The following is a 22,521-nucleotide window of genomic DNA, read 5'->3' on the forward strand; positions in this document are numbered from 1 at the left end:
TAATATTGAGGAACAGCACATCACGTTTCCTGGTGGACACCCAATGCTATGAATATCCTTGGTCACCTATACTTTGGTCTGATTGCACGATTCTGATCTATTTGCCTATTTATTTTCTCTCTGTCTAAAATCCCATCACAGTTTTATTTCCCTCTACCCAGCTCCCCTCATTCGCAACCATCTGTCTGCCACGCTATGTCGTTTATCCCTTCCCAGCTTCTCACCCCAATATGAATGCTGGTGCAACGAGCTACAATGCGTCTGCATATTGTTTTTTCCTGATCTCCTCTCCCCAGCCTCATTCTCTGGCGATCACCAGTGTTTGTCATCCCTCCTTCATGTTAATGAATCCGTGATCGTTTTGATATGGCATGTGAGTTTCCCCGCAAAAATAAGATAAATTCTTTCCAGTCACCTCGTTTGTCTTTCGCTGCTTATTCCTGATAAACCAAATACCGATGATCTCTCCAAACATTTTGTATCATGTACGTTTCCATGTTGTTGACAATGTGCTCTTCAGCTGACTGACGCAACCCCTCTTTCTCATCAGGATGATTTGTTTTTTTGCTGAGGTTTGAGCGAGTGATCTGCCACTGATCAGCTGCTTGGATTGCTTTGTCAGCTCACTTCAGATGGTCCAAGCTTCAAACCACTGGATGTCCCCTTGAATATGCCGAGGGCCTGGCTTTGAGTGGTGATGTTCAGCCTCAGGCTGATTCTGGTTTTTGGCCACATTATGGTCATTCTTACCAGGGTATCCTGAACATCACCATTAATCTTCTTTACACGAGGAATTCTGACATTGTAGGGTCAAGGGCCACATTCTGCTGGAGATGTCATGGAGTAAAAACTATAACTAATAAAAAAAACCTTCGAGGATAAACAAAAGTGGGCTGTCTTAAACAGCAGTTCCTCATAGTAGTATTTGTCGAGGAATGTTGGTCTTCATGTCATGATGATGTTAGTCCAGATATCCTCTCCAGCATCTTGAACCTTATCCATGTAGGAAAGGTTCGCCGGATGGAGTCGTGGGACATTAGGACATCCGCCCTACCTGATGTGTTAATGGTGTTCTGTATCAGGCAGCCATGGACTGTTTGACCTGCTAAATTTATATGTGATCAATTTGTTGCCAGAAACTCAAAACAAAATATTGCACTGGGAGAACTGTGGCTGTGGTTCTGACATCAACAGGCATTCTGCTCTTGAATAAAACAAGTCACTCAATTTAACACCAACCATAATTATCTGCAATACACTGTGGTTCGTTAAAATTTAACCAGGTTATTTTAGTGATCCGAGGTGGGTGGGTTTGATTGGTTCGATACTGTATCACTCATCCCACTGCTGCTGAATGCCCTGACACAGTGTAGTGGTCGGTCGAGGTGCTGAGGGTTGGGGTGTAGAGCGAAGGGAGAGCCAGAGATGCTGAGCTGGAGGGAGGTCTGAGGTTTTACTCTTCACTATCTTCTGTGCCTGAGGTGTGACAGAGTATATCAACATGTTTATGGGAGATAATTTGGGAAAAGTTTGTTAGAGTAGGCCATTATAAACACTTTAAAACAGATCTGATTTGAAATACTGGACCTCTGCTAATACTAGACATATGGGCTCCACAGCATTTGCAAGAGCTTTGGGAAGTGCCCAAGAGACTTCACTAATGGATTGTTGGTTACGAAAAGGCAACAGATGAAAGATCTTGTTGAAGCCACCTTCTATCTGGGAAGGAACTTGCTGTTCTAAGAGGGTCATGTGGTTTTGCAAGCAGAGACAGGGTTTTTTTTCTCTCAGAGAGAGAGAGAGAGAGAGAGAGAGAGAGGAGGAGAGAGGGGAGAGAGAGAGAGAGAGAGAGAGAGAGAGAGAGAGAGAGAGAGAGAGAGAGGGAGAGAAAGAGATCGATTGCTTCTACAGTTTTACAGCCAGCAATAGCAGCTGGGACTGGAACAGGACAAGCTGGCAAGCTTTTGCAAAACCCCATTTTGGAAGACGGATTCTTATTTCAGCCTGGTCAAAGCCCTTGTGGGACATGCAAAAGGAGAAGGCTAGCTGTCTAATGTTTCACTTGAAATAAAAGAAACAAAAAGAAACTCTGTGTGACCTGAAAGAAAGAGGTTATCATCTGGAGAACCCTGGAGGGGGCAAGTTTTGTCAGCAAGACACTGAGGTGGATGATTAAAAAGGAATCAGTTGCGGATGTCCTGGAACAATGAATCTCTCTCTGAAAACTGACAAGAACCTTCGTAAGTGGTGACCATATACCTTTCAAGCAACGAAGCCTGGTGAGCTTTATAAATGTTAAATTCTGTGCACAGTATCAGAATTGCTTGCAACCAGTGAACTTGGAGGTATGAGAAGACAGATTGGACTGTGAATCAAAGAACATTTCTGAACTTACACACACATTACATACACGTGCTCTTAGAATTAGAAGGGGGTTAAGTTAGGTTAGTTAAGTCAATAGTGATGATAAAGTGAGATTCTCTTTTCATGTTTAAAGATAATTAAACACAACCATCACCTGCAGAGCTGCAGAGCAAGAGAAAAGAGGAACTGAAGGTTATTTCTAAAGATGATTGAAGCCAAGATCTGGATGAAGTAAATACAAAGACAGAGGATTAAAGTTGAGGGAAAATGTGTTGAGAAAGATAGATAATTTTCCTGAGTATAGATCTGTTGAATTGTAATTGGAGTTGGAGATATTGTGGGTGGAAGAGGAATTTTGAGTTGCAGAGACAACAATATGAGGCTGAAAAACAGATATATGAAGCAGAGGAAGCTGAAAAACAGAGGAAAAATGTACTGAGCCCCGATCTGAAGCTTTGCACGTACCGTTAATCTACCTGTGCTTCGAGCAATAAAGCCCCATCATTCATATCCCCTTTGCAATAACACGTCTCACTCATGGCAACATTATCGTCATTCTTCTCTGCACTCTCAAGCCTGACGAGATCTTTTCTGCACCACGTCAAGTCAAGTTTAATGTCATCAGATTGTACAAGTACAACCTGATGAAACAGCGTTCTACGGTCTGCGGTGCAAAACACACAAGGCACACAATGAGGCAGATCGCATGGTAGACAAAAAAATGCATATGTGGGACAAGAATTCTATCTATAAAAATAAATAACTTATTTTTTTTTTACCTATGAAAATCTCAGATGGTTAGTGTGCGCAGTTCCTTTAGTCGTTCAGCATTCTCACTGCCCATGGGAAGAAGGTGTTCCTTAGCCTAGTGGTGCTGGCTTTGATACTCCTGTAGTTTTTCCTTGATATGAGCAGCTAAAATATGATGTGTGCAGGGTGGAAGGGATCCTCAGTGATTTTGTGCCCCCTCTTCATACCATCCCGGTAGATCATGTCAGTGTGGGGAAAGGGGGGAACACACAAGTGATCATTTCTGCCACTTTTAAGGTCCTGTGGATTAACCTCCATTCCATTTCTCTGCAGCAACCGTACCACACTGTGATGCAGCCGGCCAGGACACATTCGATAGAGCTCCTGTAGACTGTTGACATAATGGTGGCCGGTAGCCTTGCCTGCTTCAGAATTCTCAGAAAGTGCAGTCGCTGTTGCACCTCCCGACATGGTGAGAGTCCAAGTTAGGTCATTAGTTAAGTGAACTCCAAGGAACTTGGTGTTCGCCACTCTGTCTACTACAGAGTTGTTGATGAGGTGAAGGGTGGTTGATCTTGGTTCTCCTGAAATACACATTCATCTCCTTTGTCTTGTCTGCGTTGAGACTCGAACCATTTCATGAGAGTTTCCACCTCTTCTCTGTAGTGTTACAAGATCAAACCAGCAACCACAAAGAAGGTATATCACACAGGAGTAATGATGAACAATTACTTTATTAACAAAAATTCACTTTCAAACTTTAATTCAAAATCCCCCCCCCCCACCCTTTCATAGCATTGCCCACTGGTCACTATGCAAATTTCTATTACAGTGTAAAACTACTAAATTCCCCAGCCTAAATATAACATTTGGTAAACTGAAGCCAAAAGATCTTAGAGGGCACAAAATTCGAAGTGTTGCTTGCAGAGAGAGGAACCACAGGCTTGGTCCGGATCCTTCTGGCTGCCTTTGGAATGATTCATCCTTTTTGAAATCCCAACATTCTAAACTGTCCTGCAGACCATGACCATGTCTGGGCCTTTTTCCACTCCACAACACCACCCAGTGGTGGTTTATTGTCCAAGTCCAGAAATTTTTTTCTTTTTCAATTCCTTCAGAGTCTGTCTCCCACTCTCTCAAGCACTCCACCTTCACCTTGGCTCTGGCCCTCTAAGCCAAACTGTCACTTTTTAACATAAAACCACATAACACATAGGCCAATACACAACACAGAACTCTGTAACAGTGGCGCGATTTATAATTATTGCTGATGAGGCCAACGACTGCTGTGTTGTCTGCAAACTTGATGACACTGTTGGAGCTGGATCTGGGGATTCAAATATGGGTCAGTCGCATGAAACGGAGCGGGCTGAGCACACAGCCCTCAGGTGAAAAATATCGTAACTAATGTCCACATCTCAAAGTCATTGCAATTGTCAGTCTAGGGTTTCACAATCCTTCAATTTCACTAATTAAGCTCAGCGTCACGGAGCAATTTAATGTGGCTGATGTAATCCATTCATTATATTATTGAAATGGTCTATTTTTAACTCTATTGAAACCTCACAGTCCCTGTGGAAATCCCACATAGTATAAATACTCCTAAACAGTTCATCTAGAAAGTTTGATTCAGAGTAATTGCCCGCAGAATAAAGGGCAGAAAATGCTGGAAACATATTACGAGGTCGAGAAGATATTGTATGTTATCATTTCCGTCATTGGAGTTCCTGGTAAGTGAGTGGGACAATTTCAGTTCTGTAACTGTGCGCTTCCCGGACCTGATCGACTGATATTCATGTCACATAGCTTATTTCAACAGTTTGGAGTGGACCAAATTTCATAGGAGCAGATATAGGTTCTTCAGCTCAACGAGTCTGCCCCGCCATTCAATCATGAGCTCAGCCCCACTGCACAGCCTTCTCCCCATAACTTTTAACCTGTCTATTCAAGAACCTATCAATGTCTTCCTTACATACAAATCCAGTGACTTAACCTCCACAACTGCCTACGGCAACAAATTCCACAGATTTACTGCCCTCTGACTGAAGAAATTCCTCCGCATCTCTGTTCTAAGCGGACGCCCTTCAATCCTGAAGTTGTGCCCTCTTGTATTCAACTCCCCCTCCATGGGAAACAACTTTCTGCATCTCCTCTGTCCGCACCTTGCACCATTCAAAATGTTTCATCCCTTCTCCTAAATTCCAATGATACAGGCCAAAACGGTCAAATGCTCCTCAGATGATCACTCTTTCATTCCTGGAATCATCCTTGTGAACCTCCTTTGAACCCTCTTGAATGTCAGCACATCCTTTCATAAATAGGGAGCCCAAAACTTCTCACCATACATCCAAGTGAGGACTCACCAGTGCCTTGTAAAGCCTCAGCATCACATCCCTGCTCTTCTATTCTATTCCCCTCGGAACGAAAGCCACAACCTGGGTTATTAATCGTGAAATATTGCTGTATTTCATTCCTCTTCTGAACAGACAAAACATCTCCTTTTTGTAACAACACAGTGGACACGTTATGTCAAGAGGCACCTTGCGTCAAGTTGTAACAGAGCTTGGGACAGGCAGCATTCAGAAAAGGTGTGCGGGGAGGGTTTGATATTGTGAAGTTGGATGTTTTTGAGTATCAGAGTGAAGACTTGATCTGGATTCTGCCACAGTTGGAAACCGCTGTCTGTCTGTGAACTATTGTGATAGATCCCGAGAACGAGTGGCTGCAGATTTGCAGGCAGGCGGTCTGGTGAAATGTGAATTAATCCATTCTGCTGTCAGATTCTAAGATGCCCTTGCCTTGTCTCTGCAACCTCCCTTGCCCCATAAGATGCTGTTTCACGAAATCTGATAAAACACGTCTGGTCAGGGTTTTACTCTGTGAAATGGGCTTTCGCTGTTCAACCCACACAAGTACTTGAACCCTTCTCCTTGAAGCCGACACGTGGATCCATGACCCACATGTCACATTTGTCGCCCCTCACCTACTTCAAAACTGGATTTTACGTGAAAATCCATCGGGTGTTCAAAATAGGAGAATGGGTTCAGTGATGAAGGGCTCAAGCTCAAAGCGTTGCTTAAGTATCATCTTTACTGTATAAAGTAGACTCTATGACACCTGAGTTCCCCCCACGTTGTGCTTTTCCTTGTGTTCAATAATGCCAATGTGCTTGATCTCACTTTCTCCAGTGAATGTGGTGGCAATTGTGATCCTGTCCCGGGGAAAGTGCGGCCTTTCCACCTGCACCACTCGCTACCTGTTGGCCATGGCAGTGTCGGATCTACTGGTCATTATAATTGTGGTCATTTTCTACCGATTATATTATCATTATTTTCCGGTGAATTTCCAGAATAGCACCAACGTGTGCAAAGCCATTTATGCCCTGGCTTATGCAGCTGCCAACTGTTCTGTCTGGTTCACTGTTACTTTCACTCTCGATCGTTTTGTGGCCATTTGCTGTCAGAAACTGAAGACCAAATATTGCACCGGGACTGTTGCGGCTTTTGTTGTAGTGACCACCGGCGTCCTGCTCAGCCTGAAAAACATTCCCTTCTACTTTGCCTATCAGCCAAGATGGATCTTTGACAATGTACCGTGGCTCTGTGTACTGACAGACAGTTATTACACTGACCCAGGGTGGGTGGCATTTGACTGGCTCGATAAAGTTTTAACTCCGTTGGTTCCTTTCGCTGTAATTCTGCTGCTCAATGCTTTGACGATCCGGCACATTTTAGTGGCCAGTCGTGTCCGGAAGGGGCTAAAGAATCAGAGCAAGGGGGAGAACCGCAACGACCCGGAGATGGAGAGCAGAAGGAGGTCTGTGGTGTTACTTTTCACGCTCTCCGCCAGCTTCATCTTCCTGTGGCTGGTGTATGTGGTAGAATTCGCCTACTATCAGATCTCATGGAGCGGAATAGATCGGAATCATTGGGAAATAATCTTTCACGAAGCTGGATATTTACTGAGTAATTTCAGCTGCTGCACGAACACATTTATTTATGCTGCGACTCAATCCAAATTCAGGGGGCAGATCAAGATCGCGGTGAAATATCCAGTCATCTCAATGCTTCAGTTCATGAATAAAGCGGCTCTTTGACTTGACCCAGCGGTGACCACATGACCCCATCCTGGTCTCCGCTTCCTGAAATTCACCCCAAAGTTCAGGTGCTTTCCTGGGTGGGACCATCAGCTCCGGACGTTTCCACGCTCACAGATAACGCTCTCACCCTATTGCTTTCCATATCGTGGTGAGGTCCGAGCCGTCCTGGCCGAAACGATGATCATCTCCCTTCCCTGACGGCTAAAGGAACCCTTAACCCCTGACCTTTCAGGTGCCACCCTCTACCCGAGTCTCCCATGGTCAGCGAGAAGCTGTGGGGAATGATAGCGACATCCGACTCCCGTCAGTCGGCGTCTGTGACGCTCCACTCCTGATGTTTCAATGTCGATATTGCAGAGTAAAAAGAAATCGAGTCGGCCAGCTGGGCCCTCAACCCGGATCTGATTTTCAGTCACGGCCAACACACTCAAGCTTCAAATCCCTCATGGCACATCTAAACTTCACTAACTTAACAATTGTCTGTTTTTCTCAAACAATGCTGCTTCGGCCAATTTCGCCTCCATTGTAACCAATACGATACATTCTATGAGAGGCTATTTACAGGCACCTTGATGTAAAACGTTTGTTATGTTGAAAATTCCTCTAATTGCTGAATGATATCTTCCCTGTCTGGCAGGACCTTGTATAACCATATAACAATTACAGCACGGAATCAGGCCATTTTGTCATTTCTAGTCCGCACGGAACCAAGTCCTCTCCTCTAGTCCCATCGACCTGCCCAGAACTCTCTATTCCCCTCCCATCCATATACCTATCCAATTTTCCTTAAATGACAAAATAGACCCTGCCGCTGCTACTGCTCCGGGAAGCTCTTTCCACACAGCACCACTCTCTGAGAGAAGAATTTCCCCCTCATGATTCTTCTAAACTTTTCCCTCTTAACTCATGACCTCTTGTTTCAATCTCTCCTACTCTCAATGGAAAAAGTCTCTCCACAACAACTCTATCTATTCCCCTCATAATCTTAAATATCTCAATCAAATCCTTTCTCAACCTTTTGTGCTCCAAGGAATAAAGACCAAATCTGTTCAATCTTTCTTTGTAATCTAGATTCTGAATCCAAGTTAACATTTTCGTAAATCTTCTCTGCATTCTCTCTACCTTGTCGATATCCTTCCTATAATTTGGTGACCAGAATTGCACACAGTATTCCAAAATTGGCTTCATCAATGCCTTGAACAGTTTCAACATCACTTCCCAACTTCTGTATTCTATACTTTGATTTATATAGGCCAGCCTACTAAAAGCCTTCTACCTATCTACAAGAGATTCTACCTTCAGGGAATGATGAACCATTATTCCTAGATCTTTCTGCTCAACTGCATTTCTCAATGCCCTCCCATTTACTATGTATGTCCTGTGTTGATTACTTCTTCCAAAATCAATCACTTCATATTTATCAGCAATAAACTCCATCTGCCATTTTTCAGCCCATTCTTCCAATCAGTGCAAATCCCTCTGCAAACTTTTAAAACCTTCATTATCCACAATTTTACCTATTTTTATATCATCCACGTATTTACCAATCCAATTTACCACCCCATCATCCAGATCATTCATGTAAATGACAAACATGAAGGGACCCAATAGAGATCCCTGAGGCACACCGCTTGTTACCGACCTCCAGCCTGACAAACAGTTATCCACTCGACTAGGCTCTTTGGCATGTTTCCATAAGATCCCATCATTCTTCTAAAACTCACAGAATACATATCCAAGCTTTTATCCAATGACATTTATCGAAATGAGTGGCAATTTGGCGCCTGCCATAATTTCCGTTTCGATAACCATCCTGGCTTCACCCATTAATAGCGTGGGTCCAAATCTAATATTAGGAACAGCACATCATGTTCCTGGTGGACACCCAATGCTATGAATATCCTTGATCACCTATACCTTGGTCTGATTGCACGATTCTGATCTATTTACCTATCTTGTCGGAGCCACCTTCTATATGGAAAAGAACTTGCTGTTCTAAGAGGGTCATGTTGTTTTGCAAGGAGAGAGAGAGTCTAACAGATTTTTTTTCTCAGAGAGAGAGAGTGAGAGAGAGAGATCGCTTCTACAGTTTTACAGCCAGCAATAGCATCTGGAACTGGAACAGGACAAGCTTGCAAACTTGTGGAAAACACCATTTTGGAAGATGGGTTCTTATTTCAGCCTGGTCAAAGCCCTTGTAAGTCATGCAAAAGGAGAAGACTGGTTGTCTAATGTTTCACTTGAAATAAAAGAAACAAAAAGGAACTCTGTATGACCTGAAAGAAAGAGGTTATCATCTGGAGAACCCTGATGGGGGCAAGTTTTGTCAGCAAGACACTGAAGTGGCTGATTAAAAAGGAATCAGTTGTGGATGTCCTGGAACAATGAATCTCTCTCTGAAAACCGACAAGAACCTTCGTGTGCACAGTATAAGAATTGCCTGCAACCAGTGAACTTGGAGGAATGAGAAGACAGATTGGACTGTGAATCAAAGAACGTTTATGAACCTACACAAACATTACATATACGTGCTGTTAGAATTAGAAGCGGGGTTAGGTTAGTTAAGTCAATGGTGATGTTAAAGTGAGATTCTCTTTTCATGTTTAAAGATAATTAAAAGGAACTTTTGTTTAAGTAGCCATTTATCTTGGTGAATATCTACTGCTGCTGTGTTTATGGGTTCTCTGGACTCGTAACAGATGAAATTTGTAGCCATGAGCACTCATATGGGTCACAGCTACCCCATTTGTTTGTTAGATTTGTGGAGCAAGCCGACACAGGGAAGAACCCCCAGTGTTTTCTCAGGTATACCGACAACTACATTGGGGCCACCTCATTCACCCATGATTAGCTTGTCAACTTCATCCACTTAGGCCAACTTCCACGCTGATCTCAAACTCACCTGATCCATCTGGATAACACCCTCCCCTTCCTGGATCTGCCTCCATCCATACTATAAACCCTCCAACCCCCACAATTATATGAACTACACTTCCTCACACCCTGCCTCCTGCAAAGATTCCATCTCCTTTTCTCATTTTCTCCACTTCTGCCCCATCTGTTCCAAAGATGAGCTCTCTTAATCCAGAGCTTCTGAAATGGCTGCCTTTGTCCGCAAACGTGGCTTCCCCATCACCACCAACTCAGCCCTCAACTGCATTTCCTCCATTTCCTGCTTATCTTCCCTGGCCCCCTCTGCCCCAAGATGCAACAAACATAGAATCCCTCTTATCCTCACCTACCACCCACCAGCCTCCACATCCAACACATCATCTATCGTAATTTCTGGCACTTACTACAGGATCCCACCACCAGACACATTTTTCCCTCTTGACCTTCCGTCTGGTCTGCTCCCTCTACGATTCCCTCTTGCACTCATCCCTCCCCACCCATCGCACCCCTGACACCTTCCTCTGTGCCCAAAGGAAGTAAAACACTTGCGCCCACACCTCCACCACCGTCCGGGGCTCCAAACAGGCCTGTAGACTTATTTACTGCATTCAGTGCACCCTTTGTGGCATTCTCTACATTGGAGAGACAGGTCGCAGACTAGGAGATCACTTTGCTCAGCACCTCTGCTCTGTTTGCAATCACTGTGACCTCCCAGTGGCCAAGCATTTAAATTCCTGGTCACATCCCCATGCTCACAGGTCCATCCATGAGACATCCATGTCTCACCTTGACCACTCACAGATTGGAGGAACCACACCTTATTTTCCATCTAAGTACTCGCTAGCCACATGACATGAACATTGACCACTACTTTACATTGAACCTTCTTGCCTTTATATGCCCTCCCCTTTTCCTGTCTTTCCACACAGTCCTGCCATCCCCTGCCCCTCATTTCTGCTGTCCCCTCCCTCCTTTCTCCATCTAAGATCTCCAGCCTTTGCCAAACCCCTCCCCCAACATTTTTGATCTGATGCTTGCCGGCATTTTCCCATTGGTCTCTAACCCAAAACATCAGTTAGGTATCATTTCCTTTGCAACATAAAGGACTCTATTTAACCTGTTGAGCTTCTCCAGCATTTTGTGCTTTTATTTCAACCACAGTGACTGTAGAATTCTGTGATTTACATTATTACGAGCCCAAATGACCCCAAAACCCAGCAGAAAGAGATAGTCATCTTGACAAGTAGTTACTGAAACAAAAGTTGTTTTTAATTATCTTTAAACATGAAAGAATCAAACTTTAACTTATCACTATTAACTACCCAACTTAATCCCCTTTTAATTCTAAGTGCATGTATATGTAATGTGTGTGTAAATTTAAGAAAAGTTATTTGGTTTACAGTTCAATCTCACTTCTCATTCTTCCAAGTTCTCTGGTTGCAGGCAATTCTTATAATGTGCACAGAATTTAACATATATAAAGTTCACCAGGCTTTAGTGCTTGAAAGGTAAATGTTTACTGCTCAGGAAGGTTCTTGTAGGGTTTGCAGAGAGAGATTTGTTGTTCCAGGATTTCCACAACTGAGGTACCACCATTAGTCACCTCAATGTCTTGCTGATGAAACTTGCCCCATCAGGGTTCTCCAGATGATAACCTCTTTCTTTCAGGCTATCACAGAGTTCATTTCTGTTCCACTTATTCTAAGAGAAGCATCAGACAGATAGCACTTCCAGCCATCTGCCACTCTGGAGCTTCTGTTTCAGTTCCAACAAGCTTCTCCTGGCTGGCACTGTTCAGTCTCTCTCTCCATCTCTGAGATTCCCACTGCCAGCCACATGTCCTTCTCTCTCTTACTTGCAATACCCCCTCCTTCTCCAGCAAGTAATAGTAGTTAGCCTTCTGCTCCCATCTGTTGTTTTAGGTAAACAAACCTCTCATTGACATTTGAGTGAGCACTTTGCAGAGAGGTCAGAAATGTCCAACACTGACAACCTGACTCCAGGCCATTCATTTCATGACATCATTTTAATTAGCACCTTCTTGTGAAATGTGCATAGCATTCTGCATAGTTCCTGTAAAGTCACTGAATATGAATTCTTCAGTATTTCAAATAAGATCTGTTTTAAAGTGTGTGTATTTATGTAATCTACTCTAATTTTTACAAATTTATCTCCCAAAAACATTTCCAAATATTCCATCACAACACCAATTCCCCTTTAATATCTTCAGCTGGGGGTGGCAAATTTGTGGAACTTGTTGTCATGGGCGGTTGTTGAGGCCAAGTGATTTGAAAGACAGATAGGTTATTGATTATCGAGGTCATCAAAGGTTATGGGGAGAAGGCTGGGCAGTGGGGCTGAGTGGGGAAATGAATCAGATCATGATTAAATGGTGAGACACACTCGATGGGCTGAATGGCCTATTTCTGCTCCTACATTGTATGGTTCCATGGTGATAAACTGGTGAAAGCAATTTGAGAACTGAGGGAGCAGTTGAGTCGTAAGTTGAGAACTGCAGAGAAAAAAAGCTGGAAGTGGTGAACTGGGGAAGGAAGAGCAAAATTAGGAATTATAACGCAACTAATTAGCAGGAAAGTGGCAGTAACCAAGAAAGAGAAAGAGGACCCACTGAATGGGGAAGTGCGTCAGGATAACTGTTGAGGAAAAGCACAGTTATGAACTGGGAGAATGCAAGAGGAAAGAAAAATGTTTTCGATTTCTCAACAATTGTCTTTCAGCCACTGGGTGCTGAGCCTGTCCTCAGATTGACTCCTTCCGTCGTCGTTGTGAGCCTGCCTCTCAGTAAAAGATTGTTTTTGAATAAAATCTTTGCAATCGATGGGTGTCTCAATTAGCGTAGATGGGCAGCACATTTAGCGCAATTGCCATTTAATGCCCCAGTTACATGGCAGTTGGAAAGGGCCTGACCTGGTCAACCTCATTGGAATCCAACTGGGTCGCTGACCTACCTCAGAGGTAGTCAGGGAACCCAGTTAAACTTACCTAGGTCTCATCATTGCCGATTTGAACAAAAAATGTGGGACAGGCTTATTCCGGTGACGTCAACATTTGCGTGCATGCGTCACCGGGCAGCCAGCATCTGAACATCCAGCAGTCCTTCCGTGAGTGGGTGACAAGTCATTGCAGGGGCAGAATCCCTCTTAAATCACTGGGTTGGTGATTTAATGGATCCATCCACCTGCGATTTAAAAGGTTATTTCCATACCTCTTCACTAGTAATCGCATCTGGGTCCTAGGAGGACTACCCAGGTGCTGCAATTTAAAAGGGGCTGTAATGGAGATTGGGACTGGGGTTCGAATTCTGCGCTGTCTGTAAGGAGTTTGTACATTCTCCCCATGTCTGTGGGGGCTCTGGTTTCCTCCCACCATTCGAACAATACTAAGCTTTAAATTAATTGGGTGTTTCCCCATTAAATATTTTCCTCTGCACTCTTGTATTAATTGTGCTCTGCATGTACTGTTGCCTCCAATTACTCCAATAAATACTTAAGGCCATTCTCCCCATTTACACCCCTGTCCTTGATCATATTTTATTACACATATAGTTGTACTTTACTGTGTCTCAGTGCCCCATTTGGTGTTGTGCTCCCCAGGTCCGAACATATTGTTTCCTGGCTAGTTCCCCATTTGCTGTTTCCTCTACATTTCCCCACTTACTGTCCAATACCCATTTCCAAAATGACTGTTCCGTCCCCATTTTATTGCCCCATGCCCTCCAAACTGTTACCTCCCTCACACCCTATTTATTGTTCCCTCCACTGAACACAATTAGCCTTCCTTACCCATTTTCAAGCTTACTGTTCACTCCCCAATTCCTCCCCCCACCCTGTCCCCTACTTTCTGTTCAGTTAATAGCTCACCACATACTGTTCTCAGGTTTGCTCCATTTTACTGTTCCCTTCTTTAAATAAGTGCTCCAATATCCCTTCTGCTCTCTTGGCCTCCGCGATTACCTATAGCTCCAAGACCAACATGTCCTAATTGATCTCCTCCTTCCGGTAATTTGACCAAAATAAACCTAAATGACAGATCAATACTCACATGTCGTGCTGCCTCCCCACAGATAAACGTCCCAATTACCATTTGCTGCTTCGACATCATTCAACTGATACAGGCCTCAAAAGGCTTAAGTCACGCCATCTGTTACGAGCCCAAAGGACCCCAACACCCAGCAGCAATAGACAATCATTAAGGCAAGTCTTTACTTAAACAAAGGTTGTTTTTAATTATCTTTAAACATGAAAACAGAATCAAACTTTAACTTATCTCTTTACTTAACTAACCCAAATTAACCCCCTTCTAATTCTAAGCGCACGTGTATGTAATGTGTGTGTAAATTTAAGAAAAGTTCTTTGGTTCACTGTTCAATCTCACTTCTCCTTCTTCCAACTTCTCTGGTTGCAGGCAATTCTTATACTGTGCACAGAATTTAACATGTATAAAGTTCACCAGGCTTTAGTGTTCGAAAGGTAAATGTTTACCGCTCAGGAAGGTTCTTGTAGAGTTTGCAGAGAGAGATTTGTTGTTCCAGGATTTTCACAACTAAGGTACCACCATTAGTCACCCCAATGACTCTCTGATAAAATTTGCCCCATCAGGGTTTTCCAGATGGTAACCTCCTTATTCAGGCTACCACGGGAGGAGTCACGTGATGGAGTAGTGGCTGGTCAGGGAACTCCAGCCCTCTCCGGAAAAGTTTAAAAACAAAACACAAAGGCACCAACATAAAAATTAAAACAAAGTGAAAGTAAAGGTGGGAAGAAAATGGCAGCGAAGAAAGAAAAGTCAAAAGCAACGGGAAGAAGAGAAGAAGAAAGAACGTGGGAAGAAGAGAAGAAGAAAGAACATTGGAAGAAGAAGGTGAAGGCCTTACCTGTCCGAGGAGGCCCACCGCGGAGAGAGAAGCCCGCCCCCTAAGGTCAGTTGAAGTCCCAAGCTCGGGACTACAAAAATGGCTCGCGGAGCCAAGTAAAAGTGCGCAACCGCGCATGCGCGGCTCCTCGCGCATGTGCGATGCGCATGAAAAAAAAAACACTGATGGGAGGGGGACCAGCTGAGGAGTCGATCTCCACAGCTGAGAGTGACAGCTGCAACACAACAACAGGAAGAGAACATAGAAAACAACGAGAACAAGAAAGAAGAGAGTAAAAAGAAAACAAGGAAACAACAGATGACCAACCCAGAGGAAGAAGAAGAAGAAGAACATAGAGAAATGGAAGAAGAAGGGAAAGGCAAGACAATGGATATATATTTTTTTAAAGAATATATGGAATCAGTAAAAGAATGGCAATCACAAGAATGTAGTGAAATAAAAAGAAGAATAAAAAGTGCAGAAGAAAAAATGAATAGATTAGAGATGGTCATGTCAGATATAGGAAAAAGAGTGGACAAGGTGGAAGTACGAGAAACAGCCGTAGAAAGGGAAGTAGAGGACTTAAAAGAGAAATTAGAAGAATCTAATAAAAAAGTTAGAGGCACAAGAGCTGTTAGCTCAGAAGATAGATATAATGGAAAACTATAATAGAAGAAATAATATAAAGATAGTGGGCCTTAAGGAAGATGAAGAAGGCAAGAATATGAGAGAATTTATAGAAGATTGGATCCCCAGGGTCCTAGGAAGAACAGAATTACAGGAAGAAATGGAAATAGAAAGGGCACATAGAACATTAGCCCCGAAACCACAGCCACAACAAAAACCAAGATCCATTTTAGTAAAATTCTTAAGATATACAACGGAGAAAATATACTGGAGAAAGCAATGAAGAAAATAAGAGAAGACAAAAGCCACTGGAATACAAAGGTCAAAACATTTTTTTCTATCCAGTCATAAGTTTTGAACTCCTGAAGAAGAGAAAGGAGTTTAATACAGCAAAAACGATCCTATGGAAAAAAGGATATAAATTTATGCTAAAGTACCCAGCAGTACTTAAAATAGTTATTCCAGGGCAGCAAAACAGACTATTCTCGGATCCGGAGGAAGCACGAAAATTTGCAGAACAACTACAAAACAGACAGAGAGATGAAGACATGTAACGAGAGTAAAAATGACCACGGACTATATGTATCTGTGTATATGGGTATATATATATATATATATATATATATATATATATATGTATAGTGTGTGTGTATGTATATATGTGTGTACATGAGTGTATCCGTATTTAAAGGAAAATATATAGAGTATAGATAAGAATTAATAAGGGAATGAAAGGGAAGAGAGGAAGTAAGGAGGGAATTAAGAGAGTGACCTTTGTTATATATGAAAATTGAAATCTTTTCTGGGGGGGGCTGGGTGAGGAGGAGTTACGGTCACTGCGAAATCAGTTGACGCTTGCGAGTGAATTCGCAAATCCAAATGGAGAGGGGAGATGTGGTTGCCCGACAAGGGATAAAGGGCAACTCAGGAAGGGGAGGGGATAGTGGGGTTAAAGAAATTTTAGACAGGAGAATAAGGGAAATGTTTGATGTTTTAGAAATGTTGTCTTATAAAGTGTTCAAAACAAGAAAGCAGAAATGGATAAGAAGGAAAGGTGATGATGAGGAAATGGAAAGGAAAGAAAAACAAAGTATGAAATGGCTACGTTAAACTATATGACTTTAAATATTAACAGAATACATAACCAAATCAAAAGGAAGAAACTGCTAAATTTACTGAAAAAAGAAAAAATTGATATAGCATTCGTGCAAGAAACACATTTAACTGAAATGGAGCACAAGAAATTAAAGAGAGATTGGATAGGACATGTAACAGCAGCGTCATATAATTCAAAAGCTAGAGGAGTAGCTATATTAATCAGTAAAAATGTACCAATTAAAATAGAAGAGGAAATAATAGATCCAGCAGGGAGATATGTAATGATAAAAAGTCAGATTTATTCGGAGTTTTGGAATTTACTCAATGTATATTCACCTAACGAAAAAGATCAAAAATTTATGCAAGATATTTTTTTGAAGATAGCAGACACGCAAGGGAACATACTAATAGGAGGGGATTTCAACCTTAATTTGGATTCAAACATGGATAAAACTGGGAAAAAAATTAACAGAAAGAACAAAGTAACCAAATTTATAATTAAATCGATGGAAGAAATGCAACTTTTGGATATATGGAGGAAACAACACCCAAAGGAAAAGGAATATTCATATTATTCGGGTAGATATAAAACATACTCAAGAATAGACCTATTCCTGTTATCAGCTCGCATGCAAGACAGAGTTAGAAAAACTGAATATAAAGCTAGAATATTATCGGACCACTCACCCCTGATATTGACAATAGAGTTAGAGGACATCCCTCCAAGAATGTATAGATGGAGATTAAACTCCATGCTACTTAAAAGGCAGGATTTTAGAGAATTCATTGAAAGACAAATTAAAATGTACTTTGAAATAAATACGGAAGCAGCGAAAGATAAGTTTATACTATGGGACGCAATGAAAGCGTTCATCAGAGGGCAAATAATAAGTTATGTAACCAAGATGAAGAAGGACTACAATCAGGAAACAGAGCAGTTGGAAAGGGAAATAATAAATATAGAAAAAGAATTAGCAATGAAGGAAAACACAACTAAAAGAAGAGAATTGGCAGATAAAAAAATAAAATATAAAACACTACAAACATATAAGGTGGAGAAGAACATAATGAAGACAAAACAGAAATATTATGAACTAGGAGAAAAAACGCACAAAATTCTAGCGTGGCAGCTTAAGACAGAACAAACTAAGAGAATGGTATTGGCATCAAGGAAAAAAGACAAACAAATCACATATAATCGAACGGAGATTAATTCAGAGAATTCCACGAACAATTATACTCAACTGAAAACGAAGGGAAAGAAGACAAAATAGATGAATTTTTAACTAAAATTGAACTACCAAAATTACAAATAGAGGAACAAAATAAATTAACAGAACCATTTGAAATAGTAGAAATACAAGAGATAATAAAAAAACTACCAAATAATAAAACACCAGGAGAGGATGGATTCCCAATAGAATTCTATAAAATATTTAAAGATTTATTAATTCCTCCCCTTCTGGAAGTATTCAACCAGATTGATAAAACACAAAGCTTACCAGATTCACGCAAAACAGCAATAATTTCAGTAATACCAAAGACAGGGAAAGATCCACTCGCACCAGCGTCATATAGACCAATATCTTTACTTAACACAGATTATAAGATAATAGCTAAACTATTAGCAAACAGATTAGCCGACTATGTACCAAAAATAGTAAATCTAGACCAAACTGGATTTATTAAAAAAGACGAACAACAGACAATATTTGTAAATTTATTAACTTAATTCATGCAGTAGAAGGGAATAAAGCTCCAACAGTAGCGGTTGCTTTAGATGCAGAGAAGGCCTTTGACAGAGTAGAATGGAATTATTTATTCAAAGTATTACAAAAATTCAGTTTACCAGAGAAGTATATTAATTGGATTAAAGCATTATATAAGGGGCCATTGGCGAAAGTGACAGTAAATGGATATATATCAAAGCAATTTAACTTAAGCAGATCAACAAGGCAGGGATGCCCACTATCACCCTTATTGTTCGCATTAGCCATAGAACCACTAGCAGAACTGATAAGAACAGAAAATAAAATAAAAGGGATAAAAATAAAAGACAAGGAATATAAAATCAGTTTATTTGCAGATGACGTTATAGTATACTTAACAGAAACAGAAATATCAATAAAAGAATTACATAAGAAGTTGAAGGAATATGGAGAAGTGTCGGGTTACAAGATTAATGCAAATAAAAGTGAAGCAATGCCAATGAATAATGCGGATTTCTCAAAATTTAAGAAAGAATCACCATTCAGATGGCAAATGCAAGCAATACGATACCTAGGTATACAAATAAATAAAAACCTCGGCCATCTATATAAACTCAATTATTATCCACTAATGAAAAAATTACAGGACGACTTAGAGCATTGGAAAGACCTACCACTAACACTAATAGGAAGGATAAACTGTATTAAAATGAACATTTTCCCAAGGATACAATAACTATTTCAGGCATTCCCAATACACTTGATGGAGAAATTCTTCAAGGAGTTAAAGAAAATAATAAGGAAATTTTTATGGAAAGGGGGGAAACCGAGGATAACACTAGATAAATTAACAGAATGGTATAAACAAGGAGGCTTACAACTGCCAAACTTTAAAAATTATTATAGAGCCGCACAATTAAGATACTTAACAGATTTTTATCAAACAAGGGAAAAGCCAGATTGGACTAGATTAGAACTAGATAAATACCTGAACATATATTATATAAATGGGATGAAAAATTGGTACAACATAGGAATTCTCCAGTATTACATCATCTGCTCAATATTTGGAAGTAGATTCATGTAGAAATGAATAAAACAAATTACCAATTACCAAAACTAATACTGACGCAAAATCAGCTAATCCCTTTTACAATAGATAACCTTTCCTTTAGAGAATGGGAGAAAAAAGGGATCAAAAGAATAGAAAATTGCTTTTCAGGAAATAAATTACTATCCTTTGAACAAATGAGGATAAATATAATATAACTCAAGATACAGTGTTGGCATACTACCAACTGAAATCCTACTTGAAGGACAAATTGGGAAGCAGTCTGAGGTTACCAGAGGGAAATAATTTTGAATATGTGATTACAGACACAATGATAATCAAAAAATTTATAACAAATATGTATATTAAACTGCAAGAAAAGGAGAATGAGGAAACAAATGGTAAAACTAAACAAAAATGGGAACAAGATTTAAACATAAAGATAAAGAAGGAAACATGGGAGAAGTTATGCTCTGGAACTATGAGAAATACAATAAACACGAGGTTACGTATGATACAATATAACTGGATACACAGGCTATACATTACACCTCAAAAGTTAAATAAATGGAACCCAACAGTATCTGTCAGATGTTTTCGTTGTAAAAAGGACATGGGAACAACAATTCATGCAATCTGGACGTGTGAGAAAGTGAAAAAAATTTGGGAAGATCTAAACCAGATATTAAATAAAATCACAGAAAGCAATATACCAAAAAACCCAGAGATCTTCCTCCTAAGTAACATAAAAAACAAAGAATTTGGACTTGATTTGGATGGTGCACAAAAAAAGATTTGTTAGGATAGCCCTAGCTGTAGCAAAAAAATGTATTATGTCAGCCTGGAAATTAGAAGATAACTTGAGAATACAACAATGGTATATAGAAATGAATAAATGTATTCCATTAGAAAAAATAACATATAATTTAAGAAATAATATTACAATATTTGAACAAATATGGGAATCATACATGAAACACAATAGAGAAAACCTACCGGGGACATCTACCACCTAAAATGACAGAAGGAGAAGGAAATGAAAAGAATTGACTCAGTGGAATTTCTTGTTTATTTTTATTGAGTGAAAACATTGTTTGACGGGTTTAATGTATCTTAGATTCTGTACTTTAAATGAATGGGAGGGGAGGTAGGGAGGGTGGGATGGGAAGTGGGGGGGAAGAAAACGACACTGTATATATTTGAAAAGAAAAATGTATGTATCTTGATCAATGTGGTTTATAGTGTGAAAAATAAAAAAAATTCAAAAAAAATTCAGGCTACCACACAATTCCTTTCTGTTCCCCTTATTCCAAGAGAAACATCAGACAGATAGCACTTCCAGCCATCCGCCACTCTGGAGCTTTTCATCAGTTTCAACCAGCTCTTCCTGGCTTGCACTGTTAAACTGCTTTTCAGTGTCACACATACTAGCTGAGATTGCTTCTCTTCTCTCCCTCTCTCTCCAACTGAGACTCCAGAAAGCCCAAGTGACTTTCTCACTTGCCAAAACCCCCCACCTTCTTCAGCAAACAACAGGAGTTCTTCTCTTTCGTCAAGATGTGACCTTTCTGTGAGCACTTTGCAGAAAGGTACTTGTAGCCAGTTTGTCTCCTCCAAAACAATGGTCTTTCATTTCATGACATCATTTCAATTAGCACCTACTTGTGAAATGTGCATCACATTCTCCAGATATCCTGCAATGTTATTGAATATGAATTCTTCAGTCTTTCAAATAAGATCTGTTTTAAAATGTGTGCATGTATGTAACCCACTAATCTTACCAAATTCTCCCAAATATTTATCCATTACACACCCCAGTACTAAAACATTGATTGTCCCTTGTCTCCTTTTGCTTTTCTACCCTCAACTAAAAGGATTGGTTTGGCACAGAAAGCAAAATCTGCATGAATCTACAAATATCCGTGTTGATACAGTTCACAACCACAAAATCAAGCATTGTAAGTCATTCCAAACAAAATAATAGTTCATACACCCACAAAGATTTCTGACCACTTGCTGCCAGAACAATACAACAAAGGTCATAAACAGGAGTAAGACTCTTTGCTGGCTGGATCTTTATTCTGATCCAGATGGAAGCTCCAAGTTTCCCACCTGGGGTAAATCAATTCCATGATGGGTTGTCTCTACATTCTATTAATTTCGCTGTTCCTTCCCCAAATTCTTAAACTGAATTCTTAAGCTAAGTCCTGAAATGTGATCATATCCGCTCAACTGTTGTGGTTCACCAATGGTCACCTGTCTTTACAGTGTCGCGTTTCATTAACTCTGGCAAAAGCTTCAGGGTTTAATTATGTTTGTTTTTCACCGTGGTTGCAGTCTGAGCAACCTGTTGTCCTTTGTTATGGCCCTGAATTTGACCGGTTTAGACCAGATCAGTCAAACCACAGTTTTAAGTGACTCCAGGACACACAATAGTGGTTTGTAAGCATAGTCGCACATATTTAATTTTTTTTTAAATTAGACATATGGTAACAGGCCCTTCCAGCCCACAAGCCAATGCAGTCCAATTACACCCAATTAACCTAGAACCCCTGGTACATTTCGAACGGTGGGAGGAAAGAGAGTCCCCAATGAAACCCTGCAGACACTGGAGAATGTACAAGCTCCTTGTCCACATCTATTCCTTCAAAACAGATGCTAAAGAACAAGTCATTTCGTTGCTCTGCTTCTACTGCCATGACCTTATTCCAGTCACTATTTTGAATTAAATTCCAGCCAATAGCTCCCCTCTCTTCTTGAATTAAAGATATTTCTCGCATGAAACGTTTCAAATGTTGAAAGGCATAGACAGAGTAAATGTAAAAAGGTTGTTTCCCATGATGAGAAAATGAAGAGGAAGAGGGGAAGTTATTGCAGGGTGTTCACTTAGAACAGAGATGCAGAGGAATTTCTTCACCAGAGGGTGGTACATCTGTAGAATTCCTTGCCATAGCTGGTTGTAGAGGCTCGGTCATTGGGTGTGTTTAAGACAGAGATTGGTAGGTTCTTGATTAACCAGGGTTTCAAAGGTTCTGGTGAGAAGGGTGGGCAGCAGGGC

General features: G+C 40.8%; 2 protein-coding genes across 2 annotated transcripts in view; both read left to right on the top strand.

The window, feature by feature from the left end:
* rec8b (REC8 meiotic recombination protein b) overlaps positions 1-22,521 on the top strand; it is a 139,819-nt gene that overhangs the window by 112,037 nt on the left and 5,261 nt on the right. Inside the window, exon 22 of the transcript XR_011347731.1 lies at positions 3,448-3,586. The gene's annotated coding sequence lies outside the window, so the exon portion shown is untranslated. The remainder of the gene's footprint in view (positions 1-3,447; positions 3,587-22,521) is intronic.
* LOC138748067 (probable G-protein coupled receptor 139) lies at positions 4,778-7,210 on the top strand. The gene is made up of 2 exons (XM_069907762.1): positions 4,778-4,844; positions 6,303-7,210. The coding sequence occupies exons 1-2, from the start codon at positions 4,778-4,780 to the stop codon at positions 7,208-7,210; spliced, it is 975 nt and encodes a 324-aa protein (XP_069763863.1).

Source organism: Narcine bancroftii, chromosome 13 (genome assembly GCF_036971445.1).
Source record: "Narcine bancroftii isolate sNarBan1 chromosome 13, sNarBan1.hap1, whole genome shotgun sequence".
NCBI lineage: Eukaryota > Metazoa > Chordata > Chondrichthyes > Torpediniformes > Narcinidae > Narcine > Narcine bancroftii.

What these genes read in the sequence shown, in the direction of transcription:
- LOC138748067 (XM_069907762.1), top strand. Translation starts at nt 4,778, where the DNA reads ATGCTGGAAACATATTACGAGGTCGAGAAGATATTGTATGTTATCATT. An exon ending in TTCCGTCATTGGAGTTCCTG is followed by an intron (nt 4,845 to 6,302) that starts GTAAGTGAGTGG and finishes CACTTTCTCCAG; the next exon opens with TGAATGTGGTGGCAATTGTG.